Source organism: Salmo salar, chromosome ssa13 (assembly GCF_905237065.1).
Source record: "Salmo salar chromosome ssa13, Ssal_v3.1, whole genome shotgun sequence".
Lineage (NCBI taxonomy): Eukaryota > Metazoa > Chordata > Actinopteri > Salmoniformes > Salmonidae > Salmo > Salmo salar.
This window is the reverse complement of record NC_059454.1, coordinates 50,793,856-50,819,654: the sequence shown is the minus strand read 5'-3', so window position 1 is coordinate 50,819,654 and position 25,799 is coordinate 50,793,856. Positions and strand designations below refer to the sequence as shown.

Below are 25,799 nucleotides of genomic sequence, written 5' to 3'. Positions count from 1 at the left end.
TTAAAAGGATAGTTCAGTGTAACGGCCGTCGTTAGAGAAAGACCAACAACGAAACAGAAAGCACTAAACAGAAAACCCACAAAAACCCAAAGGAAAAACAGGCTACTTATGTGTGACTCCCAATCAGCAACAACAAACTACAGCTGTGCCTGATTGGAAGCCACATGGCCAAAATCAACGAAACAAACCAACCTAGAAAAAAGAACATAGAACGCCCACCCAATGTAACACCCTGGCCTAACCAAAATAAAGAACAAAAACCCCTCTCTATGGCCAGGGCGTTACATTCAGCCATTTTCCATATTTAGATATTTGTTTCCTTACCTTGAAAGCAGTCTATAGACAAGAAGTGACTGCAATCCACACTTTAGTCTCTGAAAACAATTAACAACATTAGCATTTTGGGATCAATTCCTAGTGAAATCGAATTGTCCCTGTTAAGGATTCAGAAACATTCGTTTTACAGCAGTTATTGTTTAAAAACATGTTTCACGCTAACACTAGAGGGCACTATATTGTCATGTTTTGCAGAGAGAGAGAGAAAGAGAGAGAGAAAGAGAGAGAGAAAGAGAGAGAGAAAGAGAGAGAAAGAGAGAGAAAGAGAGAGAAAGAGAGAGAAAGAGAGAGAAAGAGAGAGAAAGAGAGAGAAAGAGAGAGAAAGAGAGAGAAAGAGAGAAGGAGAGAAGGAGAGAAGGAGAGAAGGAGAGAAGGAGAGAAGGAGAGAAGGAGAGAAGGAGAGAGAGATTCCCAAAAAATTCTACCTCTAATCCAACTGTGAAATTCAGAAGTGTTCTTTTTTTTCATTTTCAGGTAGGCCTAGCAGTACCGCGCACACTGCATTAACTCGGATAGTCTTCTTATCTTCATAGTCTAACCTGATGAAAATGAAAACATGCTGTGTGAACAAAAATGTCTAGCAGCTAAAAAACTAGCAGCTAAATAACTGATATACAGTATGCACATAAAACTGTACATGGTGGGTATACTTTAAGAATTAGTTGTAAGAAGTTACCACCATTGTAAAATTCTTGAGAGAAAATGTGTAAATGCAGTTTTCAAGCAGGGTGAAGAATTTGGAGTCAGCCTATTACGTGAGGCAGCCAAGCCTTGAGAGGAAGTAGCTGTCCACTCGCTAGCCTCACCATGTAAACGTGAAAAACCCAATAAGAACAAGTCAAAATAAACAGAGACACAGAGTTTATTTTCCACTTACATTTTATTACTGACAAAAGAAAACAAAAAGCCAATGCACCAGCAACAAGTGATGTACAAATAATAATTATTCAAATTACCATGGAATTTTATAATAATAATAATAATGCACCTTGATGAAAACAAGCCAAAATGTTACTTCATATCATTCATAAATATGTGAAACCAGTCAATCGATTTAAATAGAATGACCATATTGTGTCCATAAACATGTTATTCAACAAAACTAAATGGGTTCTTTCATCGCTGGCTTTACAATTAAAAGTACATTTCGCAGGTTTGTACACAAATTAAATATCTACCAGTGACCATTCCTTATAAACTTAAATTGTGCTACAGTGAAAAACAAATTTTTAAAGAATGACATTTTTTCACAAAAAAGTGTAAAGATGAATTCAACACAATTTCTAAAACACCTAATAAAACTAGTCAAAAACTTTAAAACCCACTGTTATGCTTTTATCTTTAGTAACATTTCACATTTAGCAACAATTTTTTTATTACACCTATACAAGTGGTGCTGGGGAGTGGGGGGGGGGGGTGGACCAGGAGAGGTTTAAACTAAGGAAGAGATTTCACCTTTGACCTCTTCAGTCCAGTCACATCCTGAGGACAGGCTAGAAAGTAGCAAGACCAGTGAACAGAGCTTTAACACAAGATTTAGTGTGTGTATTCCCTCACTGAATCCAGCTCGCACAAAAATCACATAACCAAACAAAATAATGTAAAAAAAAAATAAGAAAAAAAGCAAGGGACTGTGGCTAGATACACACATCTAGGCTTTGGGGGGCAGGTTCCATCTTGGTAGATATTTACAATCACTTTGAAAAAAAAAAGTGGGGAAAGCTCTTAATTAGAGCTGGGTTGACGTAAGGATGTTGCCTTTTTCTAATTTCACTTTGTGTTTTTGCTTTATTTCAGGGGGTGTCTGTCTTTGCTGAAATAGTTGTATCCTCCCTTAGTGAGGTGACTAGGTTCTAGGGTCCTGTATGAGAATCTTAACATAGACCCCTACAATGAATATGCTTACAGCATTGTTTCTCCCAAAAGTGGGCAGTACGTGGCAAAACTGAGTAAGACCAAAGGAAAAGCAAAAGAGGAGAAAAATGTAACACTTTGAAAATGTCAAAACAAAGCCAGAAGACATTTTTTTGTCTTCGTGTACAGTATGTTGATGTGAGCTTGAAGCTTAACCCCCCACAAAATGGAACATTCATGTCAAAAAGAAGCAAGGCTCCTGTCCAGTCTAAGTGCTTGGCAAATATGTGAAGTAGTAGCAGTCTCTGGGATTTTAAAAATCCTTCAGAAAAAAACAAGGAGGAGAAAGATACATTGACGTTGTTGTTAATGAACATTGGTAAACTCCCTGGAGTCTTGACTTTTGGAGGTCCTTCAGCTTCAAGTGAGGTAGAGAGGCTTGTCCCGAGCTCCCATGCCACTGCTGATGAAGAGAACACGGAGAAGATGGCATCAAAATCCAATGAATTGAATGCCACTCAAAAAACATATATTTATTCTATTCAGTACTATTTCTTTGGCAGAGAAGGAGAGCTGTGCATAGCAGTGGAAGCATAGCATAGCAGTTGAAGTGAATGAACATAGCAGTGGATGCATAGCAGTAGAAGTCAATGAACACAGTGAATTTGCATGATCTTGTCCAAGGGAGGGAGGTAAATTGTGAAGAGGAGTGGATTCAATATTGACCCCTGAAGGACACCTTGTGTGACAGCCACACACCCTCACCAGTGGTTTTTCAGTAGGACAAACTGTTGCCGGTCAGTGATGTAATTATTAAATCAAATACGGAGTTACTTTTTTTTCAAAAGTATGTTGTGAATTTTCAAAGTAGTACAAAACTCCAAACTGGTAACACTTGTAACGCAGTCAGTCTTACATTTAAAACCTTTCATTGTGCATTCTGTAGACATCTTTCACCACACAACCATTGATCCAAAATGTTTACTCTGAAATATAAACCATGCATTGGTTTAATCACCAAAACACAACATAATGATACCTTCTTAATTTAGTTATTTAAACAACCAGTTAATCCAATAGCAAAAAAAAAATGTAATATACATGATTCAAAATTACCCTTTGAATGTGGTATGCTACAGTACCATAAACTACAGTACATTAAACTGTTTTCACATTAGGCAATACACTTGCACTCCCTATTTAAAAATAATTGAACATCACATTTTCATAATTTCTATCTCATGTGTGATCAAAGGTGTGATCATCGAAGACATCTTTCACAATATAATCAAATGAAAGAAATTAAAGGCACTAGTTTGCATCAAGCCTGTCTTTAGCATTTGGTCATAGGTTCTCATCAAAATCGCAGTGAATATCCTCATTGTTCACGCACCTGGGGAAAACCCTTTTTGCATGGTGAATCCAAGTCTGACACACTACCGTTCAAAAGTTTGGGTCACTTAGAAATGTCCTTGTTTTTGAAAGAAAAGCTAATTTTGTTGTCCATTAAAATAACATCAAACTGATCAGAAATACAGTGTAGACATTGTTAATGTTGTCAATGACTATAGTAGCTGGACTATCTACATAGGCGTACAGAGGCCCATTATCAGAAACTATCACTCCTGTGTTCCAATGGCACATTGTGTTAGCTAATCCAGGTTTATCATTTTAAAAGGCTAATTGATCATTAGAAAACCCTTCTGCAATTATGTTAGCACAGCTGAAAACTGTTGGTCTGATTAAAGAAGCAATAAAACTGGCCTTCTTTAGACTAGTTGAGTATCAGCATCAGCATTTGTAGGTTCAATTACAGGCTCAAAATGGCCAGAAACAAATACCTTTCTTCTGAAACTCGTCAGTCTATTCTTGTTCTGAGAAATGAAGGCTATTCCATGCGAGAAATTGCCAAGAAACTGAAGATCTCGAACAACAGCGCAAACGGGCTCTAACCAGAATAGAAAGTGGAGTGGGTGGACCCGGTGCACAACTGAGCAAGAGGACAAGTACATTAGAGTGTCTAGTTTGAGAAACAGACGCCTCACAAGTCCTCAACTGGCAGCTTCATTAAATAGTACCTGCAAAACACCAGTCTCAACGTCAACAGTGAAGAGGCGACTCCGGGTTGCTGGCCTTCTAAAGCAGTATGAACCCCCCAACCAACTTCATTTTGGATACATGTTTACTGTTTTGGACTTTATGGATTATTTGTGTATTGTATTGATATTGTATTACTGCACTGTAGGAGCTAAAAATGGCAATCATACATCTTCCATCATGTATTGTATTTCAAAGTATCGTTTTCTACATAATTATTGTAGTGGTCCTGTACATGGCTCAGTTCATAAGCACATGGCACTAGCAACACCAGAGTTTTGGGTTCGATTTCCACTGGGGTCACATACCCCACTGCGTGAACTGTTGTCACATTGGACCAAAGTGTCTGCTACGCAAATGGTATACAGTATATTATGGTATTACAGTACTGTATTGGCCAATGCAATTTTAGTAAAGCAGTGTGAACCCCCCAACCCATCAAGCAACTTCATTTTGGATTCATGTTTACTGTTTTGGACTTTATGGATTATTTGTATATTGTATTGATATTGTATTACTGCACTGTAGGAGCTAAAAACACAAGCATTTAGCTGCACCTGCTAACATCTGCTAATATGTATACACAACCAATAAACTTTGAATTGATTTGTTACATACAATACATCTCTGATTTTGTCAATATCAGATTAAAAGAAATGTACTGTGAAGTAAAATCATAATAGTCATCATCATAGTAGTGCATTCGAGTATATATAACTTTCTATGTTTCTACTTTACAGACATAAACGTTCATTATGTAGTTCTCAGAAATCTGTAGTAGACAAACCGGTTTACATGTAAAATCTCTAGATTTACCAAATGTTTAAGTGATAGTATTAGTATTTAGTATTAGTAAAATTACTTTTAACAAAAGATGAGGGAATCATAACAAAAGTACTATGAGCATTGCATTGTGAAAGGCAATTACTTTATATAAAAAAAATGTATTGCAATGTGAAACATGTATGTGAAACACTGAGTAAGTTTGGTGAAAAAGTGGGTTTATGATGCTTTGGTGCTTAGAGTTTTGAAACAAATGCCTTTTTGATGATCTGTTTTGAGTTTTGTTCTAAGAGTTACCATAAACTTGTGAAAATTGCACCAAAGCGGTAAAACATATGGTTGATTTCATCAGAATAGCAACTGTGAGTCACACTTTCTCACAGTGTAGGGAAAAGTGCTTTTTCACTACTATGGCTTTTGAATAAACCCTCAGCCTCACTCTAGCAAAGGACTGTTGATAAGACTGTTACTCGTCCCAGTAGGGTATCAGGGCATGCTCACCTGCAATGGTTGGGCCCACAGTCCCGGTTGCAGTACTCGCCGTCCCAGTCTGGGTTCTGTCCATGCCCTGGGTTGGGCGCCCCCGGGGACTGGGACCCCCCCACACTGTTCTGGTAATCCTGAATGTGAGAGAACCCCTGGAGTAGAAGAGAAAACAGAGGAGTGCTCTGTTAAAAAACGCTACCACTTCAAATGCTCCAATTTGGTTGGTGGGCTTCCCAGTAGCATGACGTTCACGTCTACTGCAGGCAATGGGGGCAATGCTCAACTTGTTTCCCCACAACTCTGAATGGGCAAGCAGGGCTGAATGCTGGAGAACAGAGATTGGACTAACCTGTTGGCTGAGAGGAGGTGAGTGCAGAGATCCCTGGAGCCCCATTGAGTGCGACTGGACCTGCTGCATGCGCAGGGAACTCTGGTGCAGGGCGAGCTGGGATGGGTGGAGGGGCGGGCTGATCTGGAAGGGGGAAGGGGGTGAGGCACTCATGCTGGGCGGCAGCATCTGGGATTGGCTGAGGGTCCGGGCCAGGGCGTGGTGGGGCGGACCGGCGAAGCTCTGCAGGTCCGACAAGGGGAAGGAGCCGGGGCCCAGACCGTAGGGGGAGGAGGCCTGCGGAGGCACGCTGTACAGGGGCTGCTTGGGGGGCAGCATGTGGGAGGGCTGGCTGCTTTGGGAGCTTTTTGGTTCGACAGGGTCATTGTAGGGCTGGAGGGGAGAAACACAAAACAAAGAGGAAGTAGGAAGGTTAGGATATTTTGTAAAAGCTGTAAAGGTGTAAAAACTCTCACATTTTTGTTGTGATTTCATATACTGTTGACCCCCCCCCAAAACTAATCTTTGATACATGAAAAAGGCCCTATAGCACCATTCAGTGTTATTCAGGGTCCTATTCAGGGTCCAGGCAGTGTCAGAGGAAGGCATTAAAAATTGTCAAAGACCCCAGCCACCCCAGTCATAGACTGTTCTCTTTACTACTGCATGGCAAGCGGTACCGGAGTGCCAAGTCTAGGACAACCCCTCTTTTTACACTGCTCTACTCTCTGTTTATCATATATGCATAGTCACTTTAACTATACATTCATGTACATACTACCTCAATTGGGCCGACCAACCAGTGCTCCCGCTCATTGGCTAACCGGGCTATCTGCATTGTGTCCCGCCACCCACCACCCGCCAACCCCTCTTTTACGCTACTGCTACTCTCTGTTCATCATATATGCAGTCACTTTAACCATATCTACATGTACATACTACCTCAAATCAGCCTGACTAACCGGTGTCTGTATGTAGCCTCGCTACTTTTATAGCTTTGCTACTGTATATAGCCTATTTTTTTACTGTTGTTTTATTTCTTTACTTACCTATTGTTCACCTAATACCTTTTTTGCACTATTGGTTGCACTATTGGTAAGTAAGCATTTCACTGTAAGTATTTCACTGTTGTATTCGGCGCACGTGACAAATAAACTTTGATTTGATTTGATTTATTCATAAGGACACACCATAGCAAATGTTTCAAAAGGTTGAACAAAAACAAATGTTTCTTTTTGGACAAGTTCAAATAGTCTCTCCCTATTATGACCCGTTTCCGTGTCGTGCCAAATGAATGCGACCAAGTAGTGCTGGGTCATCTGTGATGCACAGGATTACAAAGCTAAAGGTTTACCATAGTTACAGGAATCTTCAGTAATTTTGGTAATTAACAGAAAATCTATGGCTTTCATAATTTATGCTTGAATAACTTCATAAAAACTAATTATATATATATATATATATAGTATACATTTGTTATATCTGTGTCCGTATTGTCCATTAATTTCTAGTAGATAGACCATATGGTTCAAGAGAAAATGGCCTAATTAATGAAAAGAGCATCTAATCAACAATGGCATTATTTTCAATTAACTCTGCAACTCTTCCAACTACGGTACTGACTTTTTTCACAACGGCTATCAGTTTGACGCCAAAACTTTGACAACAAATACATACTGACATAAGATAAAAATTACACATTTATTTTACTATTTTTTTATTTCTTGCTTACCTCCTCTGTAACACTTTACTTTACGGTCATAACCATGTCATAATATGTCATTACAGCTGGTATAACTGTGATATGTGTCATAACACTGTCATGACACATATTTTGACCTGTTGTGACATATTACATTCTTTTATGGCTGGTTATGACACCTACAGTACATACAGTAAGAGTGTCAAAACCCACAAAACCTACCACACAAGGCAAAAATATTAAATTAAACCATAGCCTACATGTCAATAGTATGTGTATGTTAAATAACATTTTATGAAACTGACCATATTGACCATATTAAATGATCATTGTAATTGCACAGAAAGTGAGTCAGACATGCACCTACCCCAATGCTCTGTTGCTGATGACTGGGATGAACGCAGGAGCAAATGTCAGGAGCAGGACAAGACAACCTATTGACTGATGACTGACATAAGGCTGTGTAAGTAATTGGCCTATCTGGTTTATATGACTATGGTGGTCATAATGTTTTTTGACAGTGTCATAAAGTGTATTTTCTGCAAGTTATTTAAAATATTACCAAAAAAAACATGACTATAAACATCATTTATTTGAGCTGTTCTTGCTATAATACGGAATTGGTCTTTTAGCAAATAGGGCTATCTTCTGTATACCACCCCTACCTTGTCACAACACAACTGATTGGCTCAAACGCATTAAGAAGGAATTCAATTCCACAAATTAACTTTTAACAAGGCACACCTCTTAATTGAAATGCATTCCAGGTGACTACCTCATGAAGCTGGTTGAGAGAATACTAAGTGTGCAAAGCTGTCATCAAGGCAAAGGGTGGCTACTTTGAAGAATCTCAAATCTAAAATATATTTTGATTTGTTTAACACTTTTTTTGTTACTACATGATCCCATACGTGTCACGCCCTGACCATAGAGAGCCCTTGCTTCTCTTTGGTGTAGTATGTCAGGGCGTGACTAGGGGGTATTCTAGTTTAAAATGTCTATGTTGTGTTCTAGTTTTATTTTCTATGTTGGTGTTTTGTATGGTTCCCAATTAGAGGCAGCTGGTAATTGTTGTCTCTAATTGGGGATCATATTTAAGTAGCTATTTTTCCCACCTGTGTTTGTGGGATATTGTTTTGTGTTGCATGTGCACCACGTAGTCACGTTTCATTGTTCGTTTATTGATTTATTGTTTTTGCTTAAAGTTTCACTTTGTAATAAATATGTGGAACTCAACATCCGCTGCGCCTTGGTCCCGTTCTTACGACAACCGTGACAATACGTGTTATGTCATAGTTTTAATGGCTTCACTAAAAACCGTGGAATGAGTTGGTGTCCAAACTTTTGACTGGTACTGTGTGTATATACACAGTTAAGTCGGAAGTTTACATACACTTATGTTGGAGTCATTAAAACTCATTTTTCAACCACTCCACAAAATTATTGTTAACAAACTATAGTTTTGGCAAGTCGGTAAGGACATCCACTTTGTGCATGACACAAGTAATTTGACCAACAATTGTTTACAGACAGATTATTTCACTGTATCACAATTCCAGTGGGTCAGAAGTCTACATACACTAAGTTAACTGTGCCTTTAAACAGCTTGGAAAATTCCAGGAAAGGATGTCATGGCTTTAGAAGCTTCTGATAGGCTAATTGACATAATTTGAGTAAATTGGAGGTGTACCTGTGGATGTATTTCAAGGCCTACCTTCAAACTCAGTGCTTCTTTGCTTGACATTATGGGAAAATCAAAAGAAATCAGTCAAGACGTCAGAAAATAAAATGTAGACCTCCACAAGTCTGGTTCATCCTTGGGAGCAATTTCCAAATGCCTGAAGGTACCACATTCATCTGTAAAAACAATAGTATGCAAGTATAAACACCATGGGACCTCGCAGCTGTCATCCCGCTCAGGAAGAAGACGCGTTCTGTCTCCTAGAGATGAACATACTTTGGTGTGAAAAGTGCAAATCAATCCCAGAACAACAGCAACGTACCTTGTGAAGATGCTGGAGAAAACAGGCACAAAAGTATCTATATCCACAGTAAAACAAGTCCTATATCGACATAATCTGAGAGGCCGCTCAGCAAGGAAGAAGCCACTGCTCCAAAACCGCCATAAAAAAAGCCAGACTACGGTTTGCAACTGCACATGGGAACAAAGATTGTAATTTTTGGAGAAATGTCCTATGATCTGATGAAACAAAAATATAACTGTTTGGCCATAATGACCATTGTTATTTTTGGAGGAAAAAGGGGGAGGCTTGCGAGCCAAAGAACACCGTGAAGCACGGGGGTGGCAGCATCATGTTGTGGGGGTGCTTTGCTGCAGGAGGGACTGGTGCACTTCACAAAATAGATGGCATCATGAGGAGGACAATTATGTGGATATATTGAAGTAACATCTCAAGACATCAGTCAGGAAGTTAAAGCTTGGGCAGAAATGGGTCTTCCAAATGCACAACGACCCCAACCATACTTCCAAAGTTGTGGCAAAATGGCTTAAGGACAACAAAGTCAAGGTATTGGAGTGGCCATCACAAAGCCCTAACCTCAATCCTATAGAAAATGTGTGGGCAGAACTGTAAAAGCGTGTGCGAGCAAGGAGGCCTACAAACCTGACTCAGTTACACCAGCTCTGTCAGGAGGAATGGGACAAAATTCACCCAACTTATTGTGGGAAGCTTCTGGAAGGCTACCCAAAACGTTTGACCCAAGTTAAACAATTTAAAGGTGATGCTACCAAATACTAATTGAGTGTATGTAAACTTCTGACCCACTGGGAATGTGATGAAAGAAATAAAAGCTGAAATAAATCATTCTCTCTACTATTATTCTGACATTTCACATTCTTAAATAAAATAGTGATCCTAAGTGACCTAGGACAGGGAATTTGTACTAGGATTAAATGTCAGGAATTGTGAAAAACTGTGTTGAAATGTATTTGGCTAAGGTGTATGTAAACTTCCGACTTCAACTATATATATATATATATACTTAAGTATCAAAAGTAAATGTAACTGCTAAAATATACGTAAGTATCAAAAGTAAAAGTATAAATAATTTCAAATTCGTTATATTAAGCAAACCAGACAGCACCATTTTCTTGTTTTGTATTTATTTGCGGATAGCCAGGGGCACACACCAATGCACATACATAATTTACAAACGAAGCATGTGTGTTTAGTGAGTCCGCCAGTTCAGAGGCAGTAGGGATGACCAGGGATGTTCTCTTGATAAGTGTGTGCATTTGACAATTTTCCTATCCTGCTTAGCATTCAAAATGTAACTTTTGGGTGTCAGGGAAAATGTATGGAGTAAAAATTACATTATTTTCATTTGGAATATAGTGAAGTAAAAGTAAAAGTTGGCAAAAATATGAATAGTAAAGTTAAGTAGAGATACGCAAATAAAACTACTTAAGTAGTAAATAAAAGTATTTTTACTTAAGTACTTTACACCACTGTAGTGTTACGACCATATTATGACAGGTTATGACAAGTTATGTTAGCTGTTATGACATATTATGACATGGTTATGACCATGCCATAACATGTTATGATGCTGGGTGTCAAGTAAAGTGTTACCAAACCCTCATATTAAACACCAAAAGGTATTCACTTAGTCAATGGTTTATTTTTAGGTTTTGTCAACAACAACAAAAATATAATCATCTTATTTAATAATTTCATATATTTTGATAATGAGGCCACACAGAGGACCAGAGATCATTACAAAACACCCAGAAGGGCCAATAGATGTCTTGTGACAGATTACATAAAATCCTTTAAAGATATCAAAAGACTTATTGACTCTTTATGTATATCATGGGTGCATCATTCAGAGCAGGTGCAGCCCTCGCCTTGCTCCCCCCTCCCTCACCCAACACCTATGATGAGCTGTCAGATTGCTTATCTGAACCTATCAGTGTTGATTACAGGGGCAACGGTGCCCATTTGTATGAATTGTTGCCGGGCCACCGGATAATGATCAATGGACACCTTGACAGATGGATGGGAATGGAGAGGGCACACACACACACACACACACACACACACACACGGAAATGAGGCTGTTTGCCAGAAGAACAAATGGAATGACAAAAGGAATCTCCCCGACGCTACATTGTGGGCTGTTAACGCGACCCGGCATTAAACAACACAATTTCACCATTCCTTCCTTCCTCTCCATGTTGTTGCGTAAGAAATAGGGTGCCATCACTCATAGGAAAAAAGGAGAATGCCATACATCTAAATTAGCAGCAAGGTGTCACACTGAAAAAATGCTACAAAAACCCAAATATGTGTAGCGTTGAATTGGATGCGCACTCCCAAGCAATGCAACAGAAGACACAATGGGTGCGTCAATAACAACAACAAACCAAGAGTTCCATGCATGTGTCTTGTATGAATAGCCATAGACAAGATATATCCTATGAAGACAGATACAGATAATGGCCCAATGAAATATATAATAAAATAAAATAAAGTAGTATTTGTGACATGCGCCGAATACAACAGGTGTTGACTTCACCGAGAAATGCTTAATATATTATATACAAATAGTGGGCATACATACAGGCCCTACAACCAATAACATCAAAATATGCCCTTTCAAACCAAGCTTAGTATGACATTCCCTCTATCAGAACAACTGTCCCAACACCGACCCCAACCCCAACTCCAACTCCAACCCCCAACCTATGGAAATATGCTATAGTCTTGTTGCATCACCCTACCTCCACTCTCCGTTAGCCCCTCCCCCATCATTAGCTGCGATTTTTCATCCAATCCATCATCACTTTAAGCAAGCCTGGCGTGTCATAAGCGTTACCTTGGAAACGAGACTGGCTCTGTACGTGGCGAGGGCTTTCAGGTACTCTTTCTTGGCCGCCTCGGTTTTCCTCTTGTATGCCTGGAAATCAAAGGAAAAAGAGAGTGAGATGAGGTCTACCCACATACAAACAGAAATGTGCACATAAACACACTCTCACAAATGGTTCACTTTCCATTGGAGCCAATGGAACAGAACCCTTCCATTTCCACATCATACTACTTCCTTATTTCAAGAATAATTTCTATACTAGAGAAATTAACTGGCACTCTCCATCATTTTAACACTGCAACACCCATTGCATCATACACTCATAAACTGACAAGGTAAAAATCTGTTGTTCTGCCCCTGAACAAGGCAGTTAACCCACTGTTCCTAGGCCGTCATTGAAAATAACAATTTGTTCTTAACTGACTTGCCTAGTTAAATAAAGGTAAAATAAAAAAACTCAAAATGTTGGTGCAATTCTTTAAAAATAAATAAATGGTGTGTGCACGTGTGCCTGTGTATGTATGTGTGTGCGAGTGTGTGTGTGCGCATGTCGGCATGTGTGTATGTCGAGGGGGGTTGTAAATAACAAGCACAGTAAGCCCCAAGAGACCAGGGTTGTGGGGTAAATAACACTTAAGCCCTGATGCACCATTGGTTGCTTCCAGTGAATACATCATAATGGATTAAAATTCCAGAAGGACAGTATTGCAGCCTTTTAATTGACAGTTGATTCTAAAATGGATATAAATACAAACAGTATTCAGACCCCTTGACTTTTTCCACATGTTGTTACGTTACAGCTAGGAATGCATGATATATCGGTTAACATATCAGAATTGGCCAATATTAGCGAAAAATGCCAACATCGGTATCGGCCCGATGTCTAGTTTAATGCCGATGTTAAAAACCATGCATACATATTTAACGTAGGTACATTACGAAATGACGCCACATAAAATCTTGCGCTACACGTGCAACACAGCATTCTTAACCTAGCCCACAATGTCTGTTGTGTGGATTGAGCAGTCAACAAGTCGAGCAGTCATTTGAAAGAGTAAGACAATTTCAGCCAGATGACTCAAAGGCGAAATCCATTAAAGCCAAGATAATGGAATTCATTCCCCTTGACAATCAACCATTCTCTGTCATGGGTGATGTTGGCTTTCGCTGACTGGTCGAGCACCGGTACACACTACCAAGTGCGCTATTTTTCAGATGTTGCCTCTACCGGATTTACACAGTATTAGGGTCACTGCTATTAGCTTTACAACATACATACTATGGAACACCGTTTGGGTCTTGGCGTGTCTAAAAAGATACAGTAGCACTGTCAAAGCTGTACAAAAGTCTGCAAACAAGCAAACACCGGCCACGACGGATGTGTTTACAATACCGCGTTGTAATAAAGCATAATTTGTTCGACCGTAACTTCTGGGATAGCTAGTTTTAGCTTGGTACCTAGCTAGCACTAATACAACCAGCCTGAAAACAATGACCAGTAGAAACTGCAGTCATTTTCATTATTCTTAGCAATGATTTAGGAATCCTTGTGAGTAAGTATTAGCTAGGTTGCCACTTGCTGTTCGCCTATTGAAATTGAACTTCAGTTCATGAAAATAAATAGCTAGCCAGCTACTTAACCCTGTTGCCCAAAGCTAATGTTATAAGCAGCCAGCTAGCTTCATCTGGCTAGTGAGGCTCAATCGGACCGGGTTATGTGTTGTGAAGCTAGCCACAATAAGGATTAGGCACAATAGTGGAATTTGCGGTTTGCCATCAAAGTATAAGAACTCAACATAGATGGGTACGACCACCACTAATAATATAATAACTGTCTTATAAGTTAGGGTTATTTTAGATGATATAGTTAGCTAGCTAACTATAGCTACTGAAACAGATTATGTCGTTTTGCTATGTTTTTGGGGAAGAACATTGTTTGCATCCATGAGCTAGCTAGCTTTTTTTTCTGACCAGCAATGTAGGTGCGCGAGACAACTTTACCAGCATCATAGCATACGTATCTATGAATCGTTATGACATATGAAATACGAGTGATAGTGTAACCAATGTGTAATAACTACGTAAAAAATGTATGAACGCATTAAATTATTATGTGAAGTGCAGTCATATTCAGGTCCTGATTGGTCAACAAGCTTATTTGACACGTCAAGTAGTGTTATTTGACACGCAAAGACCCAAATGGCGTTCCATAGAAATCCTGGTTGAGAATGAAAAACTGAACAAATGAATAACGAAACAGCACAGCAAGTAAGTGAAAGAAATATGGGGACATATGTAAATGCCAACAAAATAACTTTTTGGTCAGTGTGGTGTGTGTGTGTGTGTGTGTGTGTGTGTGTAACCTTAATTTAACTAGGCAAGTCAGTTAAGAACAAATTCTTATTTACAATGATGGCCCGGACGACGCTGGGCCAATTGTGCACCGCCCTATGGGACTCCCAATCATGGCCGGATGTGATACAGCCTGGATTCGAACCAGGGACTGTAGTGACGCCTCTTGCACTGAGATGCAGTGCCTTAAACCGCTGCCTCATTGCGTGTGTGTGTTAACTATTTAACTGTACTAGAATGCATAAAAGCCCGCTAAAATTGGAAATATCAGTTATCGGTATCTGGGTTTTTTTGTCAAGGAAAATATTGGATATCGGTATAGGTCAAAAATATCATATCGGTGCATCACTAGTTACAGCCTTATTCTAAAATGGATTGAATACTTTTCTTTCCTCTAAACACAATACCCCATAATGACGAAGCAAAAACACATTTTTGGAAATGTTTGCAAATGTATTAAAAATGAAAAACTAAAATACTTTATTTACATAAGTTTTCAAACCTATTGCTATGAGACTGAAATTGAGCTCATGTGCATCCTCTTTCCATTGATCATCCTTGAGATGTTTCTACAACTTGATTGGTGCCCACATGTGATAAATTAAATTGATTAGACATGATTTGGAAAGGCACACACCTGTCGATATAAGGTCCCACAGTTGACAGTGTATGTCAGAGCAAAAACCAAGGCATGAGGTCGAAGGAATTGTCCATAGAGCTCTGAGACAGGATTGGGAAAGGGTACCAAAACATTTCTGCAACATTGAATGTTCCCAAGAACACAGTGACCTCCATCATTCTTAAATGGAAGACATTTGGAACCACCAATACCCTTCCTACAGCTGACCGCCCGGCCAAACTGAGCAATCGGGGGAGAAGGGCCTTGGTCAGTGAGGTGACCAATGGTCACTCTGACAGAGCTCCAGAGTTCTGTTGTGGAGATGGGAGAACCTTCCAGAAGGAAAACCATCTCTGCAGCACTCCACTGATCAGGCCTTTCTGGTAGAGTTGGAAGCCACTCCTCAGTATAAGGCATATGACAGCCCGCTTGGAGTTTGCCAAAAGGCACCTAAATGACTCAAAGCATGAGAAACAAGATTCTCTGGTCTGATGAAACCAAGATAGAACTTTTTGGCCTGAATGCCAAGCGTCATGTCTGGAGGAAACCTGGCACCATCCCTATGGTGAAGCATGGCGGTAGCAGCATCATGCTGTGGGGATATTTTTCAGCTGCAGGGACTGGGAGACTGAAAGATGAATGGAACAAAGTACAGGGACAACCTTGATGAAAACCTGCTCCAGAGTGCTCAGGACCTCAGACTGGGGCAAAGGTTCACCTTCCAACAGGGAAACGACTCTAAGCACACAGCCAAGACAACGCAGGAGTGGCTTCGGGACAAGTCTCTGAATGTCCTTGAGTGGCCCAGCCAGAGCCTGGACTTGAACTCCATCGAAGATCTCTGGAGAGACCTGAAAATAGCTGTGCAGCTATGCTCCCCATCCAACCCGACAGAGTTTGAGAGGATTTGTAGAGAAGAATGGGTGTAACTCCCCAAATACAGGTGTGCCAAGCTTGTAGCGTCATATCCAAGAAGACTCGAGGCTGTAATCGCTGCCAAAGGTACTTCAACAAAGTACTGAGTAAAGTACTGGGTCTGACTAATATTTCAGTTGTTGTTTTTTTAATACATTTGCTAACATTTCTAAGAACCTGTTTTTGTTTTGTCATTATATGGGTATTATGTGTAGATTGATGAGGGGAAAAAACAGTTTCAATCCATTTTAGAAAAAGGCTGTAATGTAACAAAATGTGGAAAAAGTCAAAGGGTCTGAATACTTTCCAGATGCACAGTACATGGGGCATGTACACTGATTGTATAAAACATTAAGAACAGCTGCTCTTTCAATAACATAGACTGACCAGGTGAATCCAGGTGAAAGCTATTATCCTTCATTGATGTCAGTTATTAATCCACGTCAATCAGTGCAGATGAAGGGGAGGAGACAGGTTAAAGAAGGATGTTTAAGCCTTGAGACAATTGAGACATGGATTGCATATGTGTGCCATTCAGATGGTGAATGGGCAAGAAAACAAACGTTAAGAAGGTGTTCCTAATGTTTTGTACACTCAGTAGGTATAGATACACATCACAGCCAAAAGTATATGGACATCCCTTCAAATTAGTGGATTCAGCAATTTCAGCCAGACCAGTTGTATAACATCGAGCAAACAGCAATGCAATCTCCATAGACAAACATTGGTAGTAGAATGGCCCGTTCTGAAGAGCTCAGTGACATTCAAAGTGGCACCATCATAGGATGCCACCTATCCAACAAGTCAGTTCGCATAAAAATCTACTGTCCTTGGTTGCAACACTCACTACCGAGTTCAGAATTGACTCTGGAAGCAACGTCAGCAGAAGAACTGTTCATCAGAAGCTTCATAAAATGGGTTTCCATGGCCGAGCAGCTGCACACAAGCCTAAGATAACCATGCGCAATGCCAAGCGTCAGCTGGAGCTGTAAAGCTTGCTGCCATTGGATTCAGGAGCAGTTGTGATGAATCACGCTTCACCATCTGGCAGTCCGACGGAGGAATCTGGGTTTGGCGGATGCCAGGAGAACGCTACCTGCCCCAATGCATAGTGCCAACTAGAAAGTTTGGTGGAGGGGGAATAATGGTCTGGGGCTGATTTCAAGGTTTGGGCTAGGCCCTATAGTTCCAATGAAGGGAAATCTTAACGCTACAGCATACAATGACATTCTAGAGAATTCTGTGCTTCCAACTTTGTGGCAACAGTCTGTGGAAGGCCCTTTCCTGTTTCCGCATGACAATGCCCCGTACACAAAGCGAGGTCCATACAGAAATGGTTTGTCGATGTGGAAGAACTTGACTGGCCTGCACAGAGCCCTGACCTCAACCCCATAGAACACCTGGGGGATTAAATGGAACACCGACTGCGAGCCAGGCCTAATCGCCCAACGTCAGTGCCCAACCACACTAATGCTCTTGTGGCTGAATGGAAGCAAGTCCCCGCAGCAATGTTCCAACATCTAGTAGAAAGCCTTCCCAGAAGAGCGGAGTCTGTTACAGCAGCATAGGGGAGATCAACTCCATATTAATGCCCATAAAGCAAAGATGTGGGAGCCGTTTTACGGGCGCTTAACCAATTTTGTTATTATGTGGGGTTTTTCGGTTATTTGTAACTTATTTTGTACATAATGTTTCTGCCATCGTATCTTACGGCAAAAAAAGAGCTTCTGGATATCAGAACAGCGATCACTCACCTCGGATTAGACAAAGCTTTTTTCTTCAACAAGCAGGATGCACAGGATGTACTTCAGACACCCGACAAGGCCAAAATCCCCGTCATTGGCAAGAGAAAGAGATGCAGGCATAGAGGACACAGGGCGAGGTGCCTTGTAAGGTTCTGCCGACGGCAAGTGGGAAATCTGCCCTTATCATCAGTATTACTTACCAACGTATAATCATTGGACTATAAATTAGACGAGGTATGACCACGAATATCCTACCAATGGGACATCAAAAACTGTAATATCTTATGTTTCACCGAATCGTGGCTGAATGACGACATGGATAACATTCAGCTGGCGGGATATACGCTGCACCGGCTAGATAGAACAGCACACTCCGGTAAGACGAGGGGGGGTGGTCTGTGTATATTTGTAAACAACAGCTGGTGCACGAAATCAAAGGAAGTCTCTAGTTTTTGCTCTCCTGAAGTAGAGTATCTCATGATAAGCTGTAGACCACACTATTTGCCAAGAGAGGTTTCATCTATATTTTTCGTGGCTGTTCATTTACCACCACAGACGAATGCTGGCACTAAGACCCCACTCAGTCAACTGTATAAGTAAATAAACAAATAGGAAACCATTAACCCAGAGGAGGCACTCCTAGTGGCTGGGGACTTTAACTTGTTTGGGATAGGGGGCAGTATTTTCACGGCCGGATAAAAAAAAACGTACCAGATTTAATCTGGTTACTACTCCTGCCCAGAAACGAGAATATGCATATAATTAGTAGATTTGGATAGAAAACACTCTAAAGTTCCTAAAACTGTTTGAATGGTGTCTGTGAGTATAACAGAACTCATATGGCAGGCCAAAACCTGAGAAGATTCTATACAGGAAGTGCCCTGTCTGACAATTTGTTCTCCTTCTAGGGTATCTCTATCAAAAATACAGCATCTCTGCTGTAATGTGACATTTTCTAAGGCTTTCATTGGCTCTAGGAATGCGCCAGAAAGTGGAATGAGAGCTCTCCAGTCTCTGGGCGAAAAACAGCAGGGGTTTTTGTGAGTGGTCCTTCTGAGAACAATGACACTGGAGCGTGCGTGCACGAGATGACTACATTTTTTTCTTTCAGTGTTTGAACTAATACAACGTCGCCCGGTTGGAATATTATCGCTATTTTACGAGAAAATAGCATAAAAATGTATTTTAAACAGCGTTTGACATGCTTCGAAGTACGGTAATGGAATATTTTGAATTTTTTTGTCACGAAATGCGCCGGCGCGTCACCCTTCGGATAGTGACTTGAATGCACGAACAAAACGGAGGTATTTGGATATAACTATGGATTATTTCGAACCAAAACATTAGTTGTTGAAGTAGAAGTCCTGGGAGTGCATTCTGACGGAGAACAGCAAAGGTAATCCAATTTTTCTTATAGTAAATCTGAGTTTGGTGAGGGCCAAACTTGGTGGGTGTCAAATTAGCTAGCCATGATGGCCGGGCTATCTACTCAGAATATTGCAAAATGTGCTTTCACCGAAAAGCTATTTTAAAATCTGACACCGCGATTGCATAAAGGAGTTCTGTATCTATAATTCTTAAAATAAATGTTTTTTTGTCAACGTTTATCGTGAGTAATTTAGTAAATTCACCGGAAGTTTTCAGTGGGTATGCTAGTTCTGAACATCACATGCTAATGTAAAAAGCTGTTTTTTGATATAAATATGAACTTGATTGAACAAAACATGCATGTATTGTATAACATAATGTCCTAGGATTGTCATCTGATGAAGATCAAAGGTTAGTGCTGCATTTAGCTGTGGTTTTGGTTTTTGTGACATATATGCTTGCTTTGAAAATGGCTGTGTGATTATTTTTGGGTACTCTCCTGACATAATCTAATGTTTAGCTTTCGTTGTAAAGCCTTTTTGAAATCAGACAATGTGGTTAGATAAAGGAGAGTCTTGTCTTTAAAATGGTGTAAAATAGTCATATGTTTGAAAAATTGAAGTTTTTGCATTTTTTGAGGTATTTGTAATTCGCGCCACGCTATACCATTGGATATTGGTGAGGCGTTCCGTTAGCGGAACGTCTGTCCCTAACAGGTTTTTAATGCAGGGAAACTTAAATCAGTTTTACCTAATTTCTATCAGCATGTTAAATGTGCAACCAGAGGGAAAACAATTCTAGATCACCTTTACTCCACACACAGAGACGTATACAATGCTCTCCCTCACCCTCCATTTGCCAAATCTGACCATAAATCTATCCTCCTGAGTCCTGCTTACAAGCTAAAACTAAAGCAGGAAGCACCAGTGACTATACAAAAGTGGTCAGATGAAGCAGATGCTAAACTACAGGACGTTTTGCTAACACAATCTGGAATATGTTCTGGGATTCTTCCGATGGCATTGAGAGTACACCACATCAGTCACTGGCTTTATCAATAAGTGCATTGAGGGCGTCGTCCCCACAGTGACTGTACGTACATACCCCAACCAGAAGCCATGGATTACAGGCAACATTTGCACTGAGCTAAAGGTTAGAGCTGCCGCCTTCAAGGTGTGGGACCCGGAAGCTTACAAGAAATCCTGCTATGCCCTCCGACGAACCATCAAACAGGCGAAGTGCCAATACAGGACTAAGATTGAATCGTACTACACCGGCTCCAACGCTCGTCAGATGTTGCAGGGCCTGCAAACTATTACAGAGTTCAAAGAGAAGCACAGCCACAAGCTGCCCAGTGACACGAGCCTGCCAGATGGGATAAATCACTTCTTTGCTCGTTTCGAGGCAAGCAACACTGAGTCATGTATGAGATCATCAGCTGTTCGGACGACTGTGCGATCATGCTCTCCGTAGCCAAAGTGAGTAAGACCTTTAAACAGGTCAACATTCACAAGGCCGCTGGGCCAGAAGGATTACCAGGACGTGTGCTCCGGGCATGTGCTGACCAACTGGCAGGTGTCTTCACTGACATTTTCAACATGTCCCTGATTGAGTCCCTATGCCCAAGAACACTAAGGTAACCTGCCTAAATGACTACAGACCCGTAGCACACACGTCGTAGCCATGAAGTGCTTTGAAAGGCTGGTCATGGCTCACATTGACAACATTATCCCAGAAACCCTAGACCCACTCCAATTTGCATACCACTCAAACAGATCCACAGATGATGCAATCTCTATTGCACTCCACACTGCCCTTTCCCACCTGGACAAAAGGAACACGTACGTGAGAATGCTATTCATTGACTACAGCTCAGTGTTCAACACCAGAGTGCCCTCAAAGCTCATCAATAAGCGAAGGATCCTGGGACTAAACACCTCCCTCTGCAACTAGACCCTGGACTTCCTGACGGGCTGCCCCCAGGTGGTGAGGGTAGGTTTGCTACACATCTGCCACGCTGATCCTCAGGGGTGCGTGCTCAGTCCCCTCCTGTACTCCCTGTTCACCCACGACTGCATGGCCAGGCACGATTCCAACACCATCATTAAGTTTGCAGAGGACACAGTGGTAGGCCTGATCACCGACAACGACGAGACAGCCTATAGCGAGGAGGTCAGAGACCTGGCCGGGTGGTGCCAGAATAACAACCTCTCCCTCAATGTAATCAAGACAAAGGAGATGATTGTGGACTACAGGAAAAGGAGGACTGAGCACACCCCCCATTCTCATCGACGGGGCTGTAGTGGAGCAGGTTGAAAGCTTCAAGTTCCTTGGTGTCCACATCACCAACAAACTAGAATGGTCCAAACACACCAAGACAGTCATGAAGAGGGCACAACAAAACCTATTCCCCCTCAGGAGACTGAAAAGATTTGGTATGGGTCCTCAGATCCTCAAAAGGTTCTACAGATGCAACATCGAGAGCATCCTGACTGGTTGCATCACCTCCTGGTAGAGCAACTGCTCGGCCTCCGACCGCAGGGCACTACAGAGGGTAGTGTGTACGGCCCAGTACATCACTGGGGCTAAGCTGCCTGCCATTCAGGACCTCTACACCAGGCGGTGTCAGAGGAAGGCCCTAAAAATTGTCAAAGACTGCTACCGCATGGCAAGGGGTACCAAGTCTAGGACCAAAAACTTCTCAACAGCTTTTACCCCCAAGCCATAAGACTACTGAACAGATAATGAAATTGCTACCCGGAGTATTTGCATTGTGTCCCTCTTTTATGCTGCTGCTACTCTTATGCTGCTGCTACTACACTGCTCAAAAAAATAAAGGGAACACTTAAACAACACAATGTAACTCCAAGTCAATCACACTTCTGTGAAATCAAACTGTCCACTTAGGAAGCAACACTGATTGACAATACATTTCACATGCTGTTGTGCAAATGGAATAGACAACAGGTGGAAATTATAGGCAATTAGCAAGACACCCCCAATAAAGGAGTGGTTCTGCAGGTGGGGACCACAGACCACTTCTCAGTTCCTATGCTTCCTGGCTGATGTTTTGGTCACTTTTGAATGCTGGCGGTGCTTTCACTCTAGTGGTAGCATGAGACGGAGTCTACAACCCACACAAGTGGCTCAGGTAGTGCAGCTCATCCAGGATGGCACATCAATGCGAGCTGTGGCAAGAAGGTTTGCTGTGTCTGTCAGCGTAGTGTCCAGAGCATGGAGGCGAAACCAGGAGACAGGCCAGTACATCAGGAGACGTGGAGGAGGCCGTAGGAGGGCAACAACCCAGCAGCAGGACCGCTACCTCCGCCTTTGTGCAAGGAGGAGCATGAGGAGCACTACCAGAGCCCTGCAAAATGACCTCCAGCAGGCCACAAATGTGCATGTGTCTGCTCAAACGGTCAGAAACAGACTCCATGAGGGTGGTATGAGGGCCCGACGTCCACAGGTGGGGGTTGTGCTTACAGCCCAACACCGTGCAGGACGTTTGGCATTTGCCAGAGAACACCAAGATTGGCAAATTCGCCACTGGCGCCCTGTGCTCTTCACAGATGAAAGCAGGTTCACACTGAGCACGTGACAGACGTGACAGAGTCTGGAGACGCCGTGGAGAACGTTCTGCTGCCTGCAACATCCTCCAGCATGACCGGTTTGGCGGTGGGTCAGTCATGGTGTGGGGTGGCATTTCTTTGGGGGGCCGCACAGCCCTCCATGTGCTCGCCAGAGGTAGCCTGACTGTGAAACCATATGCTGGTGCGGTTGGCCCTGGGTTCCTCCTAATGCAAGACAATGCTAGACCTCATGTGGCTGGAGTGTGTCAGCAGTTCCTGCAAGAGGAAGGCATTGATGCTATGGACTGGCCCGCCCGTTCCCCAGACCTGAATCCAATTGAGCAAATCTGGGACATCATGTCTTGCTCCATCCACCAACGCCACGTTGCACCACAGATTTTCCAGGAGTTGGCGGATGCTTTAGTCCAGGTCTGGGAGGAGATCCCTCAGGAGACCATCCGCCACCTCATCAGGAGCATGCCCAGGCGTTGTAGGGAGGTCATACAGGCACGTTGAGGCCACACACACTACTGAGCCTCATTTTGACTTGTTTTAAGGACATTACATCAAAGTTGGATCAGCCTGTAGTGTGGTTTTCCACTTTAATTTTGAGTGTGACTCCAAATCCAGACCTCCATGGGTTGATAAATTGGATTTCCATTGATTATTTTTGTGTGATTTTGTTGTCAGCACATTCAACTATGTAAAGAAAAAAGTATTTAATAAGATTATTTATTTCATTCAGATCTAGGATGTGTTGTTTAAGTGTTCCCTTTATTTTTTTTAGCAATATATTTGCGTTGTGTCCCGCCACCTCCCATCCGCCAACCCCTCTTTTACACTGCTGCTACTCTCTGTTTATCGTCTATGCATAGTAACTTCAACTATACCTACATGTACATATTACCTAAATTAGCCCGACTAACCGGTGCCCCCGCACATTGACTCTGTACCCGTACCACCTGTATATAGCCTCGCTACTGTTATTTTCACTGTCATTTTACTGTTTTTTTTATTTCTATACTTATCTATTGTTTACCTAATACCTATTTTTTACTTAAATTGCACTGTCGGTTAGGGCTTGTAAGTAAGCATTTCACTGTAAGGTCTACACCTGTTGTATTCGGCGCACGTTACAAATAAACGTTTATTTTATTTCATAATTTTGGAATGCGATGTTCATAGTAATGTATTTTAGATGGGTCTGATTGCAATGTGTGACTTAGAGGTATTCCATTGCGTGGCCTTTACATTCAAACTTATAAGTAGCAATACATATTCCGTCTTTCGGATGGGATGTTAAACGGGTGTACTGACTCTCTGAGGTCATTAAAGATCCCATGGTACTTATCGTAAGAGTAGAGGTGTTAACCGTGGTGTCCTGGCTAAATTCCCAATCTGGCCCTCATACCATCACGGCCACCTAATCATCCCCAGCTTACAATTGGCTCATTCATTCCCCTCTCCCCTGAAACTATTCCCCGGGTTGTTGCTGTAAATGAGAACGTGTTCTCAGTCAACTTACCTGGAAAAATAAAGGTAAAATTAAAAAATTAAAAATATGCAATGTTGTAGTGCGCAACCATTAAAAATACAATACAAACTTATTGTGCATGTTACAGCACACAACAGAAATGTTTTCTGCTTTACTGAGACAAGCACAGGGTTAAGCTACAGTGCAGCGCCCCTGGATGAAGAGCATGTTAAAGGCTTTGCTCAAGGGCCCAACAGTAAGGGAATGTCTTCAGGATGTGAACCTAATAGCCCTCCAGTTGCCACATCAATTCCCGCCTTTTTTACAGAGTCCGTCCTGGGATTCAAACCAGCCCCCTTTCGGTTACAGGTCCAACTCCTTAGCCGCTGGGCTACATACGGCCCGTAACCCTTCACTTGAGTATACATAGATCATTCATAACTCTATTCATGACACTATTCATGACATGAGTGTTGCAGTTTCATCCATAACAATATTCATAACAACTTTAATTCATAACAACTGGTGCTCTGAAGATCTAGGATGGATACTTATGGACGGGATTACAATGGGCAATGGATAGCATCACTGGACATTTATGGAAATTTTTTGAAGGAAATTGGTCAAAAATGTGGTCTTCAGTTCTATGTAGAATATTTGGCTATTGGTTAATTCGTCATACCTCCCTGATAGCTAGAATTATTATTTATTTTGACAAAATAACTATAATATTAAAGACAGACGAGACCAAATGCATGGTGAAAGGTAAAATCTTAATTTTGCAATTTGCTATTGAGACTGTTGGGTGGAGATGAAGATGAACAATACAGCTTATTGTCCTAAACAGACAGAGACAGCTCCAAGGCCATTTTTTTTAAATCATTCTGTATTCTGGGCAGTTTCAAAATGCCAGGCAACAGAAATAAATAAAAATGGACGGAAATTAAAACGGCACATTCTCGGCTGTCAAAAGTGCAATTCATCACAGAAGAAGAGCTGAGAACATAGCGGCTCCAGTACAGTACAACAGACTGCCTGTACTCATATACCTCATATATACTGTACTGTACAGACAAGACCAACATAATGTCTTGTTCCTTACACTGTACTGTACATTGTAAACAAGAACACTGTACTGTCCTATACTTTACACAGTACTGTACACTGACTGAACACAAAACACTGTACGGCTGTCCTATACCTTAAACCGCAGGATTGGTGACAGGAGGAAGGGAATGCTTCCTTTCTTCCTCCTTTCCTTGGAGTAATCGTTGATCTAACGTGACTGGATTGGTGAAAACAAAGGTTCCACTATTTACCTTTCATCATCTAGACAGATCC

At 41.4% G+C, this 25,799-nt stretch overlaps 1 protein-coding gene across 2 annotated transcripts in view; it reads right to left on the bottom strand.

Moving 5' to 3' along the window:
* Nucleotides 1-1,197: 1,197 nt before the first annotated feature.
* The window catches only part of LOC106567461 (TOX high mobility group box family member 2), a 133,050-nt gene continuing 108,448 nt past the window's right edge, over nt 1,198-25,799 (bottom strand). For both annotated transcript variants that reach the window (XM_045693375.1, XM_045693376.1), the window contains 4 exons: nt 12,426-12,506; nt 5,906-6,277; nt 5,572-5,708; nt 1,198-2,653 (listed from right to left, as the gene is read on the bottom strand). In XM_045693375.1, coding sequence (XP_045549331.1) covers nt 2,611-2,653; nt 5,572-5,708; nt 5,906-6,277; nt 12,426-12,506 — 633 coding nt within the window. In that variant the 3' untranslated portion in view covers nt 1,198-2,610. The remainder of the gene's footprint in view (nt 2,654-5,571; nt 5,709-5,905; nt 6,278-12,425; nt 12,507-25,799) is intronic.